The 20,519-nt window shown below is 47.4% G+C and overlaps 1 protein-coding gene across 1 annotated transcript; it reads left to right on the forward strand.

The window, feature by feature from the left end:
• Nucleotides 1-266: 266 nt before the first annotated feature.
• Nucleotides 267-17,737, forward strand: UTP14A (UTP14A small subunit processome component). The gene is made up of 15 exons (XM_055393338.2): nucleotides 267-395; nucleotides 1,305-1,383; nucleotides 2,271-2,341; nucleotides 2,893-2,957; nucleotides 4,841-4,983; nucleotides 5,284-5,439; nucleotides 10,118-10,237; nucleotides 10,336-10,430; nucleotides 11,037-11,160; nucleotides 11,243-11,320; nucleotides 11,787-12,168; nucleotides 14,223-14,620; nucleotides 15,342-15,535; nucleotides 15,646-15,745; nucleotides 17,301-17,737. Exons 1-15 carry the CDS (start codon nucleotides 370-372, stop codon nucleotides 17,571-17,573), a joined length of 2,304 nt encoding a protein of 767 aa, XP_055249313.2. The 5' UTR covers nucleotides 267-369; the 3' UTR covers nucleotides 17,574-17,737.
• The last annotated feature ends 2,782 nt before the right edge of the window (nucleotides 17,738-20,519 follow it).

Consider the following 20,519-nt stretch of genomic DNA (forward strand, 5'->3'; position numbering starts at 1 on the left):
CCTTTTGGATCAGGCAGGGCCACGAAGGCTCAGCCCGGTCCCCAAGAGCGCGGCAGCCTCGTGCCAACCTCACCCGCCCGGGCGGCCTGGAAACCCGGGGCCGGGAAGACGGACGCGGACGAGCCAAAGAGCTGAGAGGTGGGTGGGGAGAGCAGAGCTCCACCCGCCGACAGGCTTTTTCCTCCAGACTCCCGATTCGCCTTGGGCGCCTCCCGAACTGCTTAGTTCCTTGCACACCTCGAGGTGGGCCGGAAGTGACGCCGCTAGCCGCGCGTGATTGGCGGAACCCGAAATTGCTTTGCGGCCGGTGCGGAAATCGCTTTCCTTTCGACTTCCGCTCCTGGTCCATGTGAGAGACAGGCTGCTGAGATGAGCGCGAACCAGGCTGCGGAGAGGTGAGGGGTAGCGGTCGGGGAGAGGGTCTGAGCCTCGCTGGGGGTCGGTTTTCCCAGCTTTTGAGAAACAGAGCCATCTACAGTTGTTCCCCTCCCAGGATCTTACCATTCATTACTGTTTCCATGATCCACCCTTTAAAAAGCCCTGTTAATTTAATTCGCCCCCTCCGCTCTCCATCTTCTTAGTCTCATCCCTGTTGGTCCTGTTGCAGTTTCTCCGTCTCCAGCTAAGTTAATATGTAGCACTTTCCTCATCACGTGACTCCTTTTGATGCCGCTGGTGCGGAGTGTTTCCGCCTACTGCGCAGGCAGTGACTTCGTTATAAACTCGCCTTATCTTGGAAACCTTTGTTAATTGGAGTCATCCACGACATTTTAATTAAGTACCTACTTTGCTGAGCAAGCTCCAGCTGCTTTCTTCCAATTCCATGTTTTTCGATTTCTGAGAACAAGTGATCAAGATGTCACTTTTGAGTAAGCAGCACCTATACAGGTGTCTTCCTTGTGGCAGATGCTTAGAAATATTAGTGGTGAAGTTGCTTTGCCTCAAGGGCCAGCAACAGCATCTTCTGCCACCTTACCTAGGGTCTGACATTTTTATAGCCTTCCAGAGGTCCGTGGGAAATGGCAGTGCTAATCAGTCACTGAAGAGTGTTAGATCTTTCCATTTTCGTGCAGTTTTGTATGGGTGTTACTAACACTGCTCACCTTCTAACAGGTGATGCCTGCCTTTTGTAGTCCAGATTTTATGTTTTGGAAAATTTCCAAAGATGCTCAGTACTACTTGGTTTGCACCTCTTCCAGGGGATAAGACTATTCTGTAGTGAGAACTGAAGTTATGTTTTAGAGATAATTTCAATATAAGAAAAATTCCTTCAAGTGATAGTATTTCTCTTTTATCTCCTTTAGCAACCTTCTGGCTTCTAACCAACAGAAAAAACTAGAGAATTTGCCAAAAGACTACCCCTTGAGCACCAGTGAAGATGAAGTGAGTGACACCTGCTAAACTGCCTTTTCCACTTTCCCTTTTGTTTCACAATTGCAGTAGAGGGCACACTTCATGGAAGGAAAAGGGGTGGCAACGTTGTTTATACTTGTTCAGGTCTCACAAATAAGTTACAGTTCAGTTCAGTTGCTCAGTCATGTCCAACTCTTTGCGACCCCATGAATGGCAGCATGCCAGACCTTTACAGGTTTCCAAATTAGAGCATTCGTACGAAACCTAAGCCAAAATGGCATAAAGCAAAGAAGTGGCATAAAGCAAGGACATACCTTGCTAATGGAAACACAAAATAAATCAAGATAAATCATAGATGCTCACAGACACAGTTAAACCTATGGCAGCTTGATGCTGAGATGCTGAGTGTAGTTTCTGGAGAGGGGGCTCAGTGGTACCACTTGGGGGGGTGTGCCATATGATTTCCCTATTTCCAAGTTTGGATTTCCATAGAGAGTTACTTGATTTTATGACTGAAATATACACAAGCATAATTAAGCTGGGTAGCTGCTATAGGAATTATTCTCTTGAGAAAACTATTTATATTGGCTTTTTTTATGTCAAGTTTCCCATGTCAGATCACACTATATATTCTATACAGAAATATTATTCTCATGACACTTTTCTTAAAACCAGTTAAGACAGAAGCATGGCATTAGTTCCTGGTTACTAAGGCTCTATATTCCTTACAGTGGGGAAATTTGGCTTTTTGAAGCAGTTCTTCCTGTTTGAGCTGGAATGCCTGCACGCCAGACCTCATCTGATTTCCCAGTTCTCCACTGACCAAAAGAATGGGATATTTTACATGGGCCTCAATTTCCATACTGTCTTTTCCCTCCCCTCATCATTCTGATGGTTCTTCCTTTTTCTGTTTCCAGGGGGACAATGATGGAGAAAGAAAGCATCAGAAGCTTCTGGAATCAATCAGTTCACTTAATGGAAAGGATAGGTAACATTCCCTTCAATATGGACATATCTAACTAGCTGATTCCATGGGACTTATCTGCAGCTAACATTTATTCTGTGCCGAAGACAACATTTTTCAGCATCATTGTTAAGAGCATGTACTTTAGAGACTGTAGATAAATCCTTTGCACATCAGCTTCTTCAAATAGAAAATAAGATTGACATGTCCCAAAGTCACTCGAATAAGTGGCAGATTGGGTATTGACATGTCCCAAAGTCACTCAAATAAGTGGCAGATCGGGTATTCAGATCCAGACATGTTTGAATCCAAGTCCAATACCTTTTTCACTATGCCTACCTTGCATTGCCTTGTGTTTTTGAGTGGCTGTTTTCATTAAGAGATGGTTAAACTACTGTGTCCAGCTTAGGAACAGATTTCCTGGTTATTTTGTGACAAATCCTAATTCTAGAGTAAATGTGAAACCAAAGCATTGTTTGAAGAGAGGTGTTTGTTCGCCAGTAGAATGTATCCATTCTCTATCATGGATATATTCATCCATTCAGGATGTATCTTTCTGTTTTTCTTAATTTCAGGCAGAAATTGGCTGAGAGGTCTGAGGCTAGTCTGAAGGTGTCAGAGTTCAGTGTAAGTTCTGAAGGTAAGTTAACAAAGGAAACTGTCTGCATGGACCTTGTGGCATTCCAAAAGCATAATGGTCTACTTCCCCTTGGCACCCTCTTTCCAGCTATTTTTGATGTGGTTAGTGAATCATACCATACATACTTATCCATGAGTGAATGAAGAAGGGTAATCGGATGCTCTTGAATTTCTTCCATTTCTAAAAGAAAATGAAAAGGCCACAGTCAAGATCTGCCATAGGACTTAATGAGCTAACTGTATCTAAGTTTTTTTTTTTTCCCCTTATGCCCACTGACCCAAGAACTAATTTTTACCCCTGGGTGGGGGAATAATATCACCCCAATTGAGAATATATGATCTAGTAAATAGCAGAGTTGAGATTTTCACTTGATACTGAGTCTGGGTGCCAAATCTTTCCCACTGTATTCACAACTTAGGCAAAGTGAATGAGTTAGGCACTTCTAGTAATCATTAATGTAACCTTTCAGCACTGGTAACAATGTATTCTCCTAAGCTTGCTGCTGCTGCTGCTGCTAAGTTGCTTCAGTCATGTCAGACTCGCAGCGACCCCAGGGACGGCAGCCTACCAGGCTTCTCTGTCCATGGGATTTTCCAGGCAAGAACACTGGAGTGGGGTGCCATTGCCTTTTCCATTCTCCCAAGCTTACCCATTCAACAAATACTTACTGTATGTACCTCTACTATGTATGAGTTTCAGAATTGGTTTAGTAAAGAATAAGTGCGGAGAAGGCAATGGCAACCCACTCCAGTACTCTTGCCTGGAAAATCCCATGGACGGAGGAGCCTGGTAGCCTGCAGTCCATGGGGTCGCTAGGAGTCGGACACGACTGAGCGACTTCACTTTCACTTTTCACTTTCATGCATTGGAAAGAGAAATGGCAACCCACTCCAGTGTTCTTGCCTGGAGAATCCCAGGGACGGGGGAGCCTGGTGGGCTGCCGTCTGTGGGGTCGCACAGAGTCGGACATGACTGAAGCGACTTAGCAGCAGCAGCAAAGAATAAGTGACGGACCTCCTGGGGCTTACATTCTAAGGCAGTGAAACAGTAAGCTAATTATAACAAAATGATACAGTCAGGTGACTAAGCAGCTACTTTCCTTTGGCTAGGCATGAATGAAATGCCTCTGAAGAGGCAAAACTTAAACTGAGATCTGAATAATGAGAAAAGTCAAGCATGCAGAGATAGGGAGTAGTGTTCCAGGTGAGGGAGCAGCTGGTGCAAAGGCACTGAGGGAGATAACATGGTCAGCATGTTTGAAGAAGAGGAGCAAGGTCAGTGTGGCTGGACCATCCTCCATTGCAGATAACTTGAGGTTGGAGAGGCAGACAGGGTGGTGGTTTAGTCACGAAGAATCGTGTCTGACCTCTGTGATCCCATGGATTGTAGCCTGTCAGGCTCCTCTGTCCATGGGATTCTCCAGGCAAGAATACTGGAATGGTTTGCCATTTCCTTCTCCAGGGGATCTTCCAGACCCAGGAATCAAACCTGCGTCCCCTTCATTGCAGGCAGATTCTTTACCCACTGAGCTGCGAGGATAATGGGGAGTCATTGAAGGGCTTTCTGCAGGATCATGACATCCTGTGATTTACAGTTTCAAAACACTGGCTATTGTGTGAAGAATGAATTGCAGTGGTCAAGCGTGGAACCAGAAAGACCAGGAGAAAAGCAAATGACTGTTTTAAATAGTTTTCTGTCTTCTACACTTCAACACGTTTGGGGATGTGTAGGAAAGCAGTGTCATCACTCTAGCTAGTGATGGAAGTAAGAGGGCTATTCCTGCTTCCCTGCACACCTGCCTGGCTACCAGCACTTTCTGCTGAGGTGATGCTGAGGTTTTGTCTCAATTCTCAGTCTGACCAGAAAATTTGGCCTTTCTACAGGATCAGGAGAAAAGCTGGTCCTTTCAGATCTGCTTGAGCCTGTTAAAACTTCATCCTCATTGGCTGCTGTGAAAAAGCAGCTAAATCGAGTGAAATCGAAGAAGACTGTGGAGTTACCACTTCACAGAGAAGAGATTGAGCGGGTAAGTCAAAGAAAATGTCCACTAAAGGGGAAGAAACTGACCAAGAAAAAAAGGGCAAGATGAGAAGCGGGGAAGGCCTGAGAAGTGGGAGGAGGGCAAGTTGTGGTTGCCTCACCTTGGAAAAGATTAAAACTAATCTCAGGGCAAGTGCAGTCCTGAGAAGTAAGTAAGCAAGAGCTAATCTCTAGCATCCTGATTCTTGGACTGAGTAACGTGGGCCTCCTAATTTCCTGCTGGTTCTTTTGAATTTAATGCTTCATTTCGTGGCTCTTTCTTTCTGTGTGCTTTTGCCTGTTTCAGATCCACAGAGAAGTGGCATTCAATAAAAGCTCCCAAATCCTCTCCAAATGGGATCCTGTCGTTCTGAAGAACCGGCAAGCAGAGCAGCTGGTTTTTCCCCTGAGCAAGCCCCAGTCAGCCTTTGCTCCCATCGAACATGTGGTCAGTGGCTGGAAGGTTAGTGCCCCTTGAAAGGTGAGGTCACACAGCATGGACATTGCAGAGCCTGCAGTTGGTCTCTTTAGACATGTTAAGCAGGAATGGCAGCTGTGGTCATTTTAGTTGAGTGATTAGAAAGGGAGGGGGTGGGAGAGCAAGATTCATAGGCAGTAGCTCACCCTTCCTCAGCTTGGAGTGCCCCTTACATGGTGGTTGTTGTTGTTTAGTCCCTGAGTTGTGTCCGACTCTGCTGCCCCATGGACTGTAGCCTGCCAGGCTCCTCTGTCCATGGGGTTTCCCAAGCAAAAATACTGGAGCAGGTTGCCATTTCCTTCTCCAGGGGATCTTCCCAACCCAGGAATCGAACCCACGTCTCCTGCAGTAGCTGCTGCTGCTGTCACTTCAGTCGTATCTGACTCTGTGCAACCCCATAGACGGGCAGCCCACCCGGCTTGCCCATCCATGGGATTCTCCAGGCAAGAACACCAGAGTGGGTTGCTATTTCCTTCTCTGATGCATGAAAGTGAAAAATGAAATTTTAAGTCGCTCAGTCATGTCCGACTCTTAGCGACCCTATGGACTGCAACCTACCAGGCTCCTCCGCCCATGGGATTTTCCAGGCAGGAATACTGGAGTGGGGTGCCATTGCCTTCTCCAATCCTGCAGTAGCAGGCAGATTCTTTACCACCAGGGAGGTATTCTGAGCCACCAGGGAGCCCTCCTCCCCCACACATACATGATTATCTCCATGTTTTTGTGTGACGACGTCTGATTTGCCAATAGAGAAGGAACATCATGATGTTTTCTTTTTCACACCCTGGTTTTTTAAAAGCTTTTACAGCTAGCATTCTGATCTGGGGAGAGTCAGGAACCTGGCAGCATTAATGATGCCTTAGGTGGGATATGTGAGCAGCAGAAATGAAGTTTACTTGAAAAGAAACACCACATTAAAATATAGCAGATTGGTGATAATGACTAGAATCTTAGCAAGTAACTCATTATGACTGAGCTGCAGAAAATAAAAATTATATTTTAGAGCTGGGTTTCCCAAACACTGATCTCAGGCAAAATTTTCAGTCATCTGAACTGTAAGGATAATTGTGAATATGATGGTGTGGGGTTGTCAGCTATTTTTTATTATGAAGTTATTCTTTCCACTTTAATGGTGCTGAAATAACTTATCTGTTATGAAATGGTGGTGGTAAATGATGGGGCCAGAGGTGGAATAGTAGTTATGCTAATGGAAAAATTAAAAAGTTAGTAATCTCATGTTGTCCCTGAAGTGTCAGTGTTTAGTCTGAACAACTTCAGAACAGCTAGCCTTTTCCAATACACCATTGATTATGGAGTCTATAAGGGGGTGTTCTGTCTTCAGCAGAAAGATAGTCCAAAACAGCAGCATGCAAACCCTGGATAGATGGTTTCTCTGCTTTCTGTAAATCCCAAAATGGTGTCGTATGTGTGAGGAAGTTGAGATAATTAAAGCTCATCAAAGTAAACATGGCTTGCTGCCTTAGCTAGACATTGAGCAAGGTGTTGCTTATTATGGGGATAAACTCTGTTTCTGATGTTGTTATTGAAAGTCACCACCATTCTCTTTCTAGGATGCTTCCTTTTCCACATGAAAATGAGATCAGGTTTAAAGTGTGGCTGCAGGATGGAAGGGAGACGTTAGGAAAAAAAATGTTAAGAGGTAATACTATTTGCAGGATTTGAAAATAAGTATAGAAGAAATGTAGCATTTGACCCCACCCCGTCCCCATCCGCTCATTTTTACCCCTGCACCCCCACCCAGAGGCCACTACTCCTACAAGTTATTTGTTCTTATTAAATTAAAAGTTTTATGGATATATTTATGTTTATCTCATTTTTTAAAATAAAAAAAGTAGTAGTAATCTACTCCACACTGTTCTGCACCTTGCTTTTTCCAAATGCTGGTGTGATCTTGGAGGTGGCAGGCAAATGCCAAATTGGTCATTAAAGATGAGATGGTAGGGGAGGGGTTGCACTGAGAATGGTGCAGCCAGTCTGAGGTTCATTTTTGAGAAATTATACCAACATGGCACAGAGAAAGTCAGGGGGTCCTTGGTGGCTAGTAGCACCTTAGAGGGCAGAGCCCAGGGGCTAACAGTATACTAGTGTTCCTGGAAATAGAGAATCTAAAAAGTCAGCACTTACAGTTTTGGTCCAGCTACCTAAAATTCCATTTGACTCTAGCTGAGAAGCATTAAAAGGGACAATGTGTGAGAAAGCATTTGTAAACGGCAAAGTGCTAGAAATGAGGTAAGGTAACTTACCACCCACTCCTTCCTTCCCTTCCCTAGCAGCTGGCACCACCATTTCCAGAAGTGTGCTCCTCAAAACCTTCCTTTCTCAGTGTTCCTGGGGGTGGGGCTGGGGGGTGTTGGCAGGGTCTGGTTGCTAGAAAATAGCACATGCCCCTCTGAGAGTTGGGCAGACCACAGTGTACGCCAGACAGCCTTTTAAATGCTATGAAAAGATGGTAAAGAAAGCCGTTTGACTTAGAGGACAAACTGATTTTATTAAAAATCAAATCCACTGAATTCTAAACTTTACAAAAATGAAGTAAACCTTGTAGGCTGATGAGGAACATGCTTTGGAAAGAGCTGGTCCCTGTTCTGCCACCCTCTTCCCTACTACCTTCCTGAAACTCTTTTCAAAATGCATTAGTGAGGGGCCTCCCAATGGCCACATCCCAGGTCCTCTGCGTCTTCAGTCTATTTGACACCGTTAACATACCGTGATTACAACTGCTGTCTTGGAACATAGGCTTGCTGTTGTTTTCGTGTCTGTTTTGGTTTTTATCTGACTTTCTTAGTCTATTCTTGGGCTGTAAACATGGTACATATCACTGTCAACTCCTGATTTCTGGACCCATGTTCCACATGACTCACAGGCCTTGCCTGGGTCTCCCCTGCACACCTAAACTTGACACACGCGCCTAGTATTTTCCTTCACCAGACACTTAAGCTGCACTGTGACCCTCATGCTGCACCTCAGTCAGCGACATAACTCCTCCCCTCAACCTCCAGCCCACGCAGGGGGTGAGTCCTGTAATTCTGTCTCACAGCCCTGGTTCCTTGCCTCATTTTCATTTGACACTTTCCATAGAACCCCTTACACAGTCAGCAGGCTTTTCTCTCCAAAACACAGCACCAGTTGTTACTTTTCTGCTTAAAATTCTTCAAAAGGCTCTCCACTTACAGAATAAGACAGAAGTACCTGGCATCTTAGCTACACTGGACAATGCATTGTTCCCTAACATATCTTTCCCTTCCCTAGATCTGTGTTTTGCTTATACACATCTCTCCCTTTAGTTTTTTTTCCCCTCCTTATAGAATTGTGCTGATGCCTCAAAGCCTAATTCAGAAAGTCTCTTCCTTCCCCAAGCCTACCCCATCTAATGAGAATTGTCCTTCCTCTCTGATTACTCCTATGGACTTTTAACCCATCACGGTGGTGGTGGTGCAGTGTCTCTTTCCTCTGAAAGGCTATGAGCTCTGAGGACAGGAACTATCTTAATTAATTGTGTATTCATAGCACCCCACACAAGTGCCTGGAATGTAGCTACAATCAATAAGTGTTTGTAAATTGAATTGAATCAGAGGGAGATTACAACATTGTAATATAAATCACTTTACAGCCTGTGATTGATCACTACTGCAAATACTAAAAATGGAAGAACATGCACCTTTACTATTCAGTAGGATAGGTTTATGGTTCGATCAGTAGGGTAGTGTAACATGGGATGATGTGTGTTTATGCATTTGTCCAGATATTTGTAAGTTTAACACTGACTGTGATATATATGGCTTTTCAAGAAAACCACATAAAATATGTGCATGCGGTTCGAAACTGGCTCTTGCCCAGGGCTATCTTTATGCCTTGCCAAAGTGGACCATGACATGATCAGCCTGATTGTTTTAGCCATCCTTACAATATCAGTCAAGCAGCAAATGGGGTCTTTTGTTGACATGTGAAGTCACTGGTTCACAGTCCATTTCGTTTCATTAGCGTAGACACCACCTAGCATGCAAAGTTATCTGGAAAGTGAAGCGTCAGAGCCGAGTTATAAATTGACTAGAGTTAAATTGGAACTGTCAGGAAGCAGGCTAATTACCTGGAGGTCATTTTGTTAAAGGCGGTGTCTTTTTGTGCTCATCTTAAGACCTAACCTCCCCTTTCCTCTGGAAACATTCTTAGAGGGAGGCTGATACAGATCTGAGGTCCCTAACTTTGTGTTAGGAGTAATCTGCTTCATATATAAATAAGAATTCAGGGACCATTTTGTTTTGCAACTCTCTAGACTGACAATTTGTTACTGCTGTTCCTCTGTCCTGCAGGCATTTACCTTAAGAGCATCCTGCTTTGATTCTTAAGAGAATGGTATTGGTTTATATATATTGGTCATCTGAACACAGAGTGATTCCCTCGGTAATATTAGAGAGTAACTTCAGAGGCCCCTTGCCGAAGTTACCTTAAATCAGAATAAAATGTAAGGCTTTATCTGCACTCTTGCACAGCAAGCCTAGAACCCCCTTCTTTTGCTGTAACAGCTCATCCTGTCCAGTTTGTGATTCCAATCACTATGTCAGAGTAGATGGCCAAAGGATTGTAAAGAGGGAGACTGTAGGAGCATGACTTAAGACTTAGAGTGTTCTGTTACCTCCTTAAGGCAGGAACTCCCCTGGAGCATGAGATTTTTAATCTTCTCCATAAGAACAAGCAGCCCGTGACAGACCCTTTACTGACTCCCGTGGAAAAGGCCTCTCTCAAAGCTATGAGCCTGGAAGAGGTAAGTGTGCTAAGCCCTTTGATCCACCCAGGCATGCTCTGTTTCTCCTGGCATTTGCCATCAATCCTAGGGGCCACTGTAAATGTCATTTGTTGTAGGTCAAGATGCGCCGAGCAGAGCTTCAAAGGGCCCGGGCCCTGCAGTCCTACTATGAGGCCAGGGCTCGAAGAGAGAAGAGAATCAAAAGCAAAAAGTAAGGAAACCCCTGTGAACCAGCCTTGGGTTCCATGGGAAAGTGGCATGGCTAATCACAAGTCCTTAGGAGAAAACCTTTCCCATGGCAGCTGTGGGGTCCTGTAGGAAAAGTCCCAAAGAGGAGTGACTGGCCTCTTTTCTCCTCAAACCAACCTCAGAGTTTTGCCTGCTTCAGTGGTGCCTGCTCCTCTGGCTTTGGCTTTCCATCTTGGATTTGCTAAAAACAGGACTGTTCAGTTACTTTTATTCCCTTCCAGGCCATCACGGAGTGGTTCTGCCGAATGAGCTCTGACTTCAACAGCTATGAAGCCAGTAGGGCTTCTTTCCTGCCTTTTTTGCCTTTGGGATCATGTTCTGCTCTTCCCTTGTGTTTGTGTTCTAGAAGTGGAGGGGACTCATTTGTGGAGGTCTGTCCTTGGGGCTGCAGGGACTGAGGGTCCCACCAAGCCTCGCAGGTCTCCAGCCGGCTCCCTGCAGTCAGCTAGCTCTGTGACATTCAGTCCATCCCTGGCACTAGGAGACCCCTCGAGTGGTGGAGGCACTTATATGTGTGGCACCAGTGGTTCAGCTCTATCTCTTCCCTCGTACCTCTCTCACCCTATAGGTATCACAGAATTCTGAAGAAAGGAAAGGCCAAGCAAGCCTTAAAAGATTTTGAGAAGCTGCAGAAGGTCAATCCTGCTGCAGCACTGGAAGAACTGGAAAAACTTGACAAGGCCAGAATGATGGTGAGGCTGCCTCTGGCCCCCAAGCCTTGAACCTGCTTTCCCTGAAAAGCAATAAGGAGCTCACTGTGCCCTTTCTTTCCAGGAGCGAATGAGCCTTAAGCACCAGAACAGTGGGAAATGGGCAAAATCAAAGGCAATTATGGCCAAATATGACCTGGAGGTAAGACACCATCAGGGTGAAAGGATATATGGAATTGGAGGAAAGAAAGGCAAAATACTCCATAAGGATGCTAGCAGAAGCAGAGTTGGGAAAAAAGCCATGTGGATGAATGAAAAACCAGGAGTCTAAAAAGGCATCAGAAAATTTCTCAGGCAGAGAGGAAAATGACCAGGAACAAGGTGGAAAAGGAGAGATGAAAGGGAAACAGCACCAAAGGCAAGTCCAGTTAAAGAAGAGAGGAGTTGTGTGTGTTTTTAAAAAAAAAAAAACTTGTTTCACATGTCAATTCCTTGAGGACAAAGAATTTGTCTTCCCTTTTGTTCCATACCTGTTAACACAATGGTGTATAAGCAGTTTAAATGGTAGGTACCAGGAAGATTGAGAGGAGGCAGCTCTGAGGAGTGGACTGGGAGAGGTGTGACTGCAGTCACTAATGACAGGTGCTCATGCTATGACTTTCCCCCAGGCTCGCCAGGCTATGCAGGAACAGCTGGCCAGGAACAAAGAGCTGACGCAGAAGGTCCAGGCGGCCTCTGAGAGTGAGGAAGAGGAGGAAGGCCAGGAGGAAGAGGAAGAACTTCTTGTCCCTGACATGGTGAATGGGGTGCAGATAAACGGACTGAACCCCTGGATGTTCCGGAATCACTTCATTGATGCCAAAGAGGCTGAGGTCCAGAAAGACCTGAAAGATCCTACTGAGCCTGAAGCCCAGGAGCCTTCTGAAAGTGAGGAAGAAAGAGCAGGGGAGGAAGAAACTCTCTTGAAAGAGTTTGAGGAAAGGCGATCGCTTAGACAGAAGTCTGAGCTCAACCACATGGCAGAGCCAGTGCACAGGCCTGTGACAAAGGGTGAGCAGTGGTACGCCGCGGGGGGGTGGGGGTGCTGCCCAGTGCTTGTGCTCTTGGCCACCTGAGAGGAAAACTGTGCCCGCCCCCCCGCACTGCGGAGATGAGGCTCTAGGGCCTTTCAAGAGAGTGCCATGGGTTCCTGAAGACTGAATACATTCGTAATGACCGTTTTTCTTCAGAGGCATTTCATAAGCGGGCATCCGCATGGCTCTAGAGTATGTTCGGTCTTCAGAAAGAAGTACACCATCCTTGAAGGAGGGGCGGGAGTTAACATCACTGGGACCCGCAAGCCAGAGAGCGGTGCGTGTGGTGGGCTGGCAAATCTGAAAATCGTTCACACCCACAGACGCAAAGGTGTATTTTGAGATATTGTACAATGTCTTCAGATCATCACTGCAGTTGTCTGCTTTGTTTGTGGAGGAGGAGTGGCATTTTTAGCACTCTGTTAATGCTGGTTGATATGTTGATGTGGGGTGTGGCTTTCTAGATAGGAGTGAATGACTGACTACAAGGTACAGGGTAAATTAGAATTGTTACCCTATGCTCAGACTCGATTTGCATACTATATATATTAGCAGCCTTGGCACCCTTGAGGCAGGTTGGAGTTCGCGTTCTGGAGACAAAGCAGGGCATTATAAAGCCTGCTCAGGAAACTAACTACACTCAGAAATCACCTGGTCTGGTCAGATTCTCGGGTCCAATTATATTTCCTAAAAGAATAATGAATGCATTTACTTGACAAGATTCTGTTTTTCCATGGTTTAAAAAAAATTGTTTTAGAGCTGTTTAGAATGTATTGGGGGACTTTTACTTGGGGTTTTCAGCTAAAGAGTTCCAGGGTTAGTAATTATAAGCAGTCACTTCTGAGAGGATTATAGAAAGCACTAGGCACAGGCCAGGATGGTTCCTCCCAGACCCCTCTAAAACCACCTATCTAGTGAAATATATCAAACAGTTGTGGAATGAAAGGTAGATAAGAGATGTGGATTTGATCCTTGGGTCAGAGAGATCTCCTGGAGGAGGACATGGCAACCTACTCCAGTATTCTTGCCTAGAGACTCCCACGGACAGAGGAGCCTGGCGGGCTGCAGTCCATGGGGTTGCAAAGAGTCTGACACGACTGAAGCAACTTAGCACACACAGATGATAAACATGAAAAATCTCAAACCCTTGGGGAAATAGTATCCTGAAATAGTGGGAAGGCATGGACCCCAAACAAAATGAGCAAGGAAAGTTGATCCTTGACAATAAACACACATATCCTCAGGTCAGATCTAAGTAGCTTGTGCCATTGACTTCAAGCCAGAGCTAGAGAGAAGGATGAACTTGGGAATAGAAGCAACTTGAGTCAACGCAGGGTACCGTCTTGAAGCTTGTCACGGCCATGTCTCCCTCAGGGCTCTCAGAGACTAGCGGTGTTTGCTTTGCTCAGATGGCCCTGGTGGCTGGAAAGTGCGAGCCACTTGACTGCCACAGCAGGTTGTGAGATGCTGCTTTAAGGTAAAACAGTGCTGGATACAGTTTTTACAAGTAGAAAATTATGGTGTAAATTACAAACAGGACATCACAGTTTTTAGAAATTACAAATAATATTGTGTTGGCCACATAGTTCCTTTGGGTTTTTCCTGTAATTTGCAACAGAAAAATCTGGGCGTTTTGGCCAACTCAATAAATGACAACAAAGTTGCTTTTAGAAGCCAGTTGCTAAAACAGCTTTTTTAATAAAAATGTGGAATTTGGAGCGATCCTCCCAAGTAGAGCCTACTCTCTGGGCAAATTAAGCCACGGCTCTACTTATACAGAGTCACTGACAAAGCTGGGAACAGGACCCAGAACATCTGCTTTCTGATGTACTGTTTTTAAATCCTAAACTCCATTGCCTGTGACTTGACAGGTAGTGAAATCACCAGGAGATCCAGTGAATGTCATCTTCTCTTACCCATTTGTCGTCATTAGCCTGTCTCCCCTGGTGCCCCATGCCCAGCAAGAGGTCAGTAAATGCTTGTGAGACACCACCACCCTACTTTTCTGACACCTTTCATTGCTTCCCCCAGATCCTAGCAGCCAGGAGGTGCTGTCCGAATTGAGGGCACTGTCTCACAAACTCATCGCGGAGAACCATCAGTCAGGGAAGCAAGAACTGAGTTCAGCGAGGACAGCTCAGAGAGAGGAACCTGCCAGGGAGGAAGAGGAGCCCATGTTGCTGCAGAGGCCAGAGAGAGCTCGGACTCTGGATGAGCTGGAGGAGCTGGGCAGAGAAGGGTGTGTTGAAAACAAGGAGCTTCCCAGAACTGCAGTGGAAGGGCTGCAGTTGGAGAAGAATCTAAGTAATCATATTGGCGCCCCCAAGGAGAAGAAAAGGAAGGAGCAAATGATTGATCTCCAGAACCTCCTAACCACAAAATCGCCTTCCGTGAAGTCCTTGGCAGTTCCCACGACTGTACAGGAGTTGGTGAGCAGAGCCAGGGTCGTAGGGGGGAATCAGAGCTGGCGTGATGCACGAGCAATAGAATCGGAAGTTTTGTGCTGGGGGCACATGGCGGTAGTTGAGAGGTCCGGAATAGTATTGCCCAGGCTGGTCCCAGCATCAGCTTAATAGATGCAAATATGTGAGTGCCACTGAGACTCCCTCATCTTAAATTCTGAGCCACCACATCCTCCCTGGGGTGACTCTAAAGCCCTCAGAGGACAGAGGGATTCATTCAAAGCTCTGGCCCAATGCCAGGCAGGACAACTCAAAGGTGAGTGAGTCAGTGAGCTGTTGACGGTGTTTTGCTCTACTCAGTGGGATCTCAAATGGTCTGGGGTTCCCTGATAAGTCATTGGAACTGCTCAAGTGAGGAACCCCAGCACCTGTCTTTTCAGGGATATAAACTGAAGGACTCCCACATTCTGGCCAGGCCCACTTGGAGCTCCCCCTCCTGATACTGACTGGTTCCTTCCTCCACCCTGCAGCTTCCTTCTTGAAAGTTTTAAATTGTGTCCTATAATAAGGAGCTAGGGATATTTACCCTAGAGAGAAGAGAGCTTGGTTGGCTGCCGATGGGTTTGTAATGCAAAACCATCGTTGTTCCGCACTTCCCCCTAGAGGGCGCTAAGATGTCACAACCCAACCATCTTGCCACAAACCTCGGCTCAGGAGGCAAGCTGTAACTGTTCTTGTTTCTTCCCAGGAAGATGAAGAAGAGAGAGATCAAAGGCAGATGATAAAGGAAGCTTTTGCTGGGGATGATGTCATCAGAGACTTCTTGAAAGAGAAGAGGGAAGCTGTGGAGGCGAGTAAGCCAAAGGACCTGGACCTGACTCTGCCTGGCTGGGGCGAGTGGGGTGGTATGGGCCTGAAGCCCAGTGCCAAGAAGAGACGCCGGTAAGAACAGGAAAGAAAGCCTGTCAGAAGGGCACCAGGTTCTCCCACTTCACCCTTTTGACTAAGTCCTTAATGCTCTTAGTCAGACACTCTGCTGTTCTGCTTTCCAGGTTTCTCATTAAAGCGCCTGAGGGTCCTCCAAGGAAAGACAAGAATTTGCCAAACATGATTATCAATGAGAAGCGGAACATCCATGTAGCAGCTCATCAGGTGAGGGATAGAGAGCAATTTAGCAGCCTCCTCTTCCGCTGCCCAGCTCTCCTCCTTGGGAGGAGTGTTCTAGTGCTCTGTGGTCAAGAGGGGTGTGTGATCTTGACCACAGATCAGATCTATTCTTGTTTTCACTGGCTCTGAGATGAATAATTCCCCAGATTGACTCTGCTGTTTTAATTACTGGGTGGGTGGATCTGCAGCACTGGTGAGGCCCCCAAGTTTGCATTTTCAGCCAGTACCCCAGAAAATGCTGATGCAAATGGGTCTCACAAAGCTAAGAGTTGCTGTTCTTCAGGCTTGTGCTTATAGTCCAGGTAATGTTCGGAGGCTATAGGTTTAACCTATGTCCTAAGAAAAATGACCAACTTGCTTAGGACGGTGAAAGGATGTAAAACTGTATCATATGATAATGAGCTCGGGATGTTTACCCAAGAGAACAAACTTGAGCACAGTCATGGCCTTCAACTGCATTGAAGGCTTTCGTGTGGAGTGCAGCCACATAACACAGAATTTAGAGGAAAGGCAGGATTCCCATTCAAGGAAAAACTTTCTGCTGGTTCAAAGAGAGAAGGGGTTGCTCTGGGGGTGTGAGCATGCATAGAGGGGACTTGGGAATGAGATGGGACTCAGTGACCTTTACGTTCCCTTTAGTTCTGAAAATCTGTGACCCCGAGATCTACCCTAGTCAGTTTAATATTGAAATAAGTTGTATTTTTCTTTCTAAAGAGGCGGGAGCTATTTAATAGGTACACAAGAGAGGAGAAAAATATGATTTCAATAATACTCTGTCAACCCCACTAAGACCCTCCCTTAACCTAAAGAATCTGTGTCCTTCACCACCACCAGGACCGCCTGGCAGTACTCAAGCTTCTCTTTGAGTGTTCCATTGAGTATTTCCAGAGACTACTGATTGTAACTTCCCCGTTTTTCTGCTTATGTCTTTTTCCTCCTCTTTGGCATTTGGGGAAGCATTTAAAGATTATTTAAGTCTGAAACCAGCACTTTGGTGGAGTGCAAAAGAGTCCTGGGCAAAGAAATGAGACTTGGGAAGAGCATGAAGCTGAGTGTAATAGCCTGGTGGAATTCAGCATTTGGGAGTAAATCTTTGGGTTCCTCAAAACATCAATGCTATGAATCAAGGGGAGGAAAAGGAAGGGGATGAAGAGGCAGGAGAGGCACAGATACAGCAGTACTCAGATGTCTGGTAGTCACAATGCTATATAGGAAGACCCACTGAGAGCCAGAAACCCTGCAGCTACTTAGTGTTCCTCTTGCCACTGGGGCCTTGTTGGGATGGTTTTTCATCCCTCCATTGTTGGGCAAGCCTGGGGGAAGGGAGTTTCTGATCCCAATTAGGCCCCTCTCAAATGTCATCAAGCAGCTTGGCACTCCTAAGGTTAGATGGGTGCATGGGCATACCTTGGCCTCTCGGTAGCTCTGCTCACCACAGCCATCATGTAGGACTGAGGCTTATGTGCTAAAACTACCTGGCCAGGTGCCATTAGAGTTTACAGTCTTGGCTCAGGCCAAGTCACTCTGCCTTCCTTTCCAGGTGCAGGTGCTTCCGCATCCATTCACACACCATCAACAATTTGAAAGGACCATCCAGACCCCCATAGGATCTACATGGAACACCCAGAGGGCCTTCCAAAAGCTGACCATGCCCAAGGTTGTCACCAAGCCAGGCCATATCATTAAGCCTATCAAAGCAGAGGATGTGGGCTACCGATCTTCCTCAAGGTCGGACCTCTCTGTCATACAGAGGAATCCAAAACGACTCTCCATACGTCACAAAAAACATCTGGAGAATAACTGTGTGGATTGAATTGCTGAAGTAGTGACACCTTGGTGCCAGGAAGCAATAGCCCCGACTGTTCCTCCACTGGCCTGGTTTTACTTGGAGCTGCAAGATGATTCCAAAACAAGCTTAGCACACCATGGGTGTAGTTAAGCCACCTTTTAGAAATAAAGGCATTTATATCTATTTAACTGGAATGTTTACTGTGTTGTTATTTTCTTACCAAGGACTAAGTTGTCCTAAATTGGACTGGAGGGAAGTTACCCTAGCCTATGACCTTAAGTCCATGTCAGGTATAACCATAAATAATCAGTTTAGAAAGTCAGAGATAGTAACTAAATATTGTATATTCTCAACCTCTGAACATAGCAGCAGTATACACAAATCAGGCAATCGGATTCTGCTCTGGGCTAGTCCTGGTCTTCCCACATGGCGCCAGTGGTAAAGAACCCGCCTGCCAATGCAAGAGATGTAAGAGACACAAGAAACACAGGTTCGATCCCTGGGTTGGGAAGATTACCCAGAGGGAGACACCGCAAACACTCCAGTATGGAGAATTTATATGTGAGCCTCCCAGGTTGCAGTCTAGAGTATTTTACAGATGAGGTAAATGAGTTTTCAAAAATAAAGCTCTATTCCCTTTACTTCCTAATGAAGGGTCAACTCCTCACCATTGTTTATGATTTATTTAGGCATTACCTTGCTATATGGCAGTTCACGGTTAGCTTCTCAGTTCCGAGGAACCTGCCTTTCTTTGGATGATAATATATATCAAAAGGGCCCCTGCAGCCAGAGATTCCTAACAAGAAATTGGAGAAACCCCCTCTGATATGGAAAGGACAGAGCCACTAGCGCACTTCACCTCTTGCCTTTTTAGACCTTTTCAATTTTTATGTCACAACCTTATGAAAATTTTAAATTATGAACCCTCACCAGAAAAATACAAACACCTACATCATTTTATATACACCTTCAGGAGCTTTGAGGACATTTGAAATCCTGGGTTAAAAGTTCTGCCCCTCCACGAATTTTCTTTTGCAATTCTCCCCACCAGTATGGCTCTTTTTTTCTGAGCCCATCACTCCCCAAATCAGTTTCCACCTCAATGGTAACTAGTCACAATGCCTTTATTTTATAGGTTTAAGATTTCAGTTAGTGACCGAGTAAGCACTGGGACCCTAAACTTAACTCTGAAGCCAAAAGCCACACCACACGTCTCAAATTCCCAGTGGCAGCTGTGGACCCTGGCTAACACTGCTCATCCTCTCAAGAACCTGCCCTGTGCTAGGAAGGGAACTGAGTATGTTGATCGTGTTCAGAGCTCAAGGGGTGTTTTTAAATTATCCACTGGTTTGAAATAATCTGTGATCCACTTGCTAGCTGACACTGCCCGTATGGAGGAATGGGGGACCCCTGCCAATTCCTGCCTCTCTGTAAGAGACCTTAACCTTCTCTTGCACTCTTTTGAGCACAAAGCTGCCACTTCTGTCCCACCCACCCCCCCAAAATCGAAGCACCCAATCAAGTGCCCCCAGTAAACGGCCAATCCCTTTCTACTTTCTCGGGACCCTCCTCAGCGCCGTGTGCTCCCCGCGGCCCACGAGTGATGCAAACGACCCTATCCTTCCAAGGGGAGGGCAGACGCTGGAACGTACTATAAACGACTCCCACTCCCTGCCTTCCAAGCCCCCAAACGGATTTGATTGTTGTTTCGTGGGGCTTTTTTTTTTTCTTTTCTTCCTCCGAACCTCCGAAGTGTTCTCCCTTCCCATTGGCCAGAGCTGCCCCTTGACGCCACCCTGGCCTTGCTCGCTGATTGGTCCATTCTGGATGTGCCCAAGCCTTTTTCCCAGGGTGTGGCCCCCCCGCCCCCAACAGGGTTCTGACCCCTGGCTCCTCCCTTCCCTCCCAGCCCCCCTCTCTGTTCCGAATGGTACCGCCCTGGCTCGGCTCCCCCACGGCCCAGGCCCCTGCCCTTAGGGCCCCCGGACGGGGCGGGGCACGCTGGGGACGGGCAGAGGGCGGTGGTGGCGCCTTCCTGCCGAGCCCGAGACCGCCCCCGCCACCCTTCTGCAGCCCTCGTAGGTCCCACTTTCCCCTGGGCAGTTTTCGTCCAGCTTCAGTAGTCCCGTCCCGTCTGTGCGGCCCCCACCGTGGTCTTTAGGTCATCCCGATCGGCAGCGTTAAATCGCTGCCCTCAGCTCTCCACACACGCCCATCCGCCTCCACCCTCGGGTTCTCTCCCAGCGTCTGCTCACCCTTCCCCTCCCAAGCCCGCCGAAGCCCCGGCCCGCCTTCCTCGCGGACAGTCCTTCCCCAGGATCCCCCTCCCTGTGTGTGGCCCTTCCTCCCAGCGGCCTCCCCTTCGCGGCTTCCCCTCCCCTTCGTGGCCAGCGTGGTGGAGCACTCCAGGCCCACCCCCCCTTTCTCCGTACCCCGCGCTCCCTTCTTATGTTGTCCCTTCACGTCCCTCGCTAAGTCCCTCCCACCCCAGCGCCCCCCCACCCGTACACACGTACCCCTCCCTCCGAGGCGTCCCCCGGCGCCCCTCCCCTACCCCCGCTTGTCCACGCCCCTCCCACCCACCCCGTCCTTTTGTCTCCTCTTTGGTCTCTAAGTCCCCCGCCCCTCCCTCGCTCCCGCCCTCGCTCCCCGCGAGCACGCTCTTATCTTCCCCGGGTCCCGGCGTCCCGCCCCCTGGCCGCGCCCCGCCGGCCCCCTCCCTCCCGCGGCCCCATCTCCGCCCTCGGCGCTCCGCCCTCCCCCCCGCGGCTCCGGGCCCGCCAGCCCGGCCGACCTCCCGGGTTCCTGGCTTGCTCCTCCCGCCGCCGCCGCCGCCGCCGCCGCGGCTCCTCGACCCACCCTTCCCGGGCCGGCGGCTAGCGCTGCAGCTCAGTTCCCCCCGCACACACACGCACCCCCTCCGCCCCACCTCGCCCGGCGGTGGCCCGGCCCCGAGAGGCGCGCAGCCTG

This window comes from Moschus berezovskii, chromosome X, assembly GCF_049115385.1.
Source record: "Moschus berezovskii isolate FMDL1 chromosome X, NW_MosBer_1.0, whole genome shotgun sequence".
NCBI lineage: Eukaryota > Metazoa > Chordata > Mammalia > Artiodactyla > Moschidae > Moschus > Moschus berezovskii.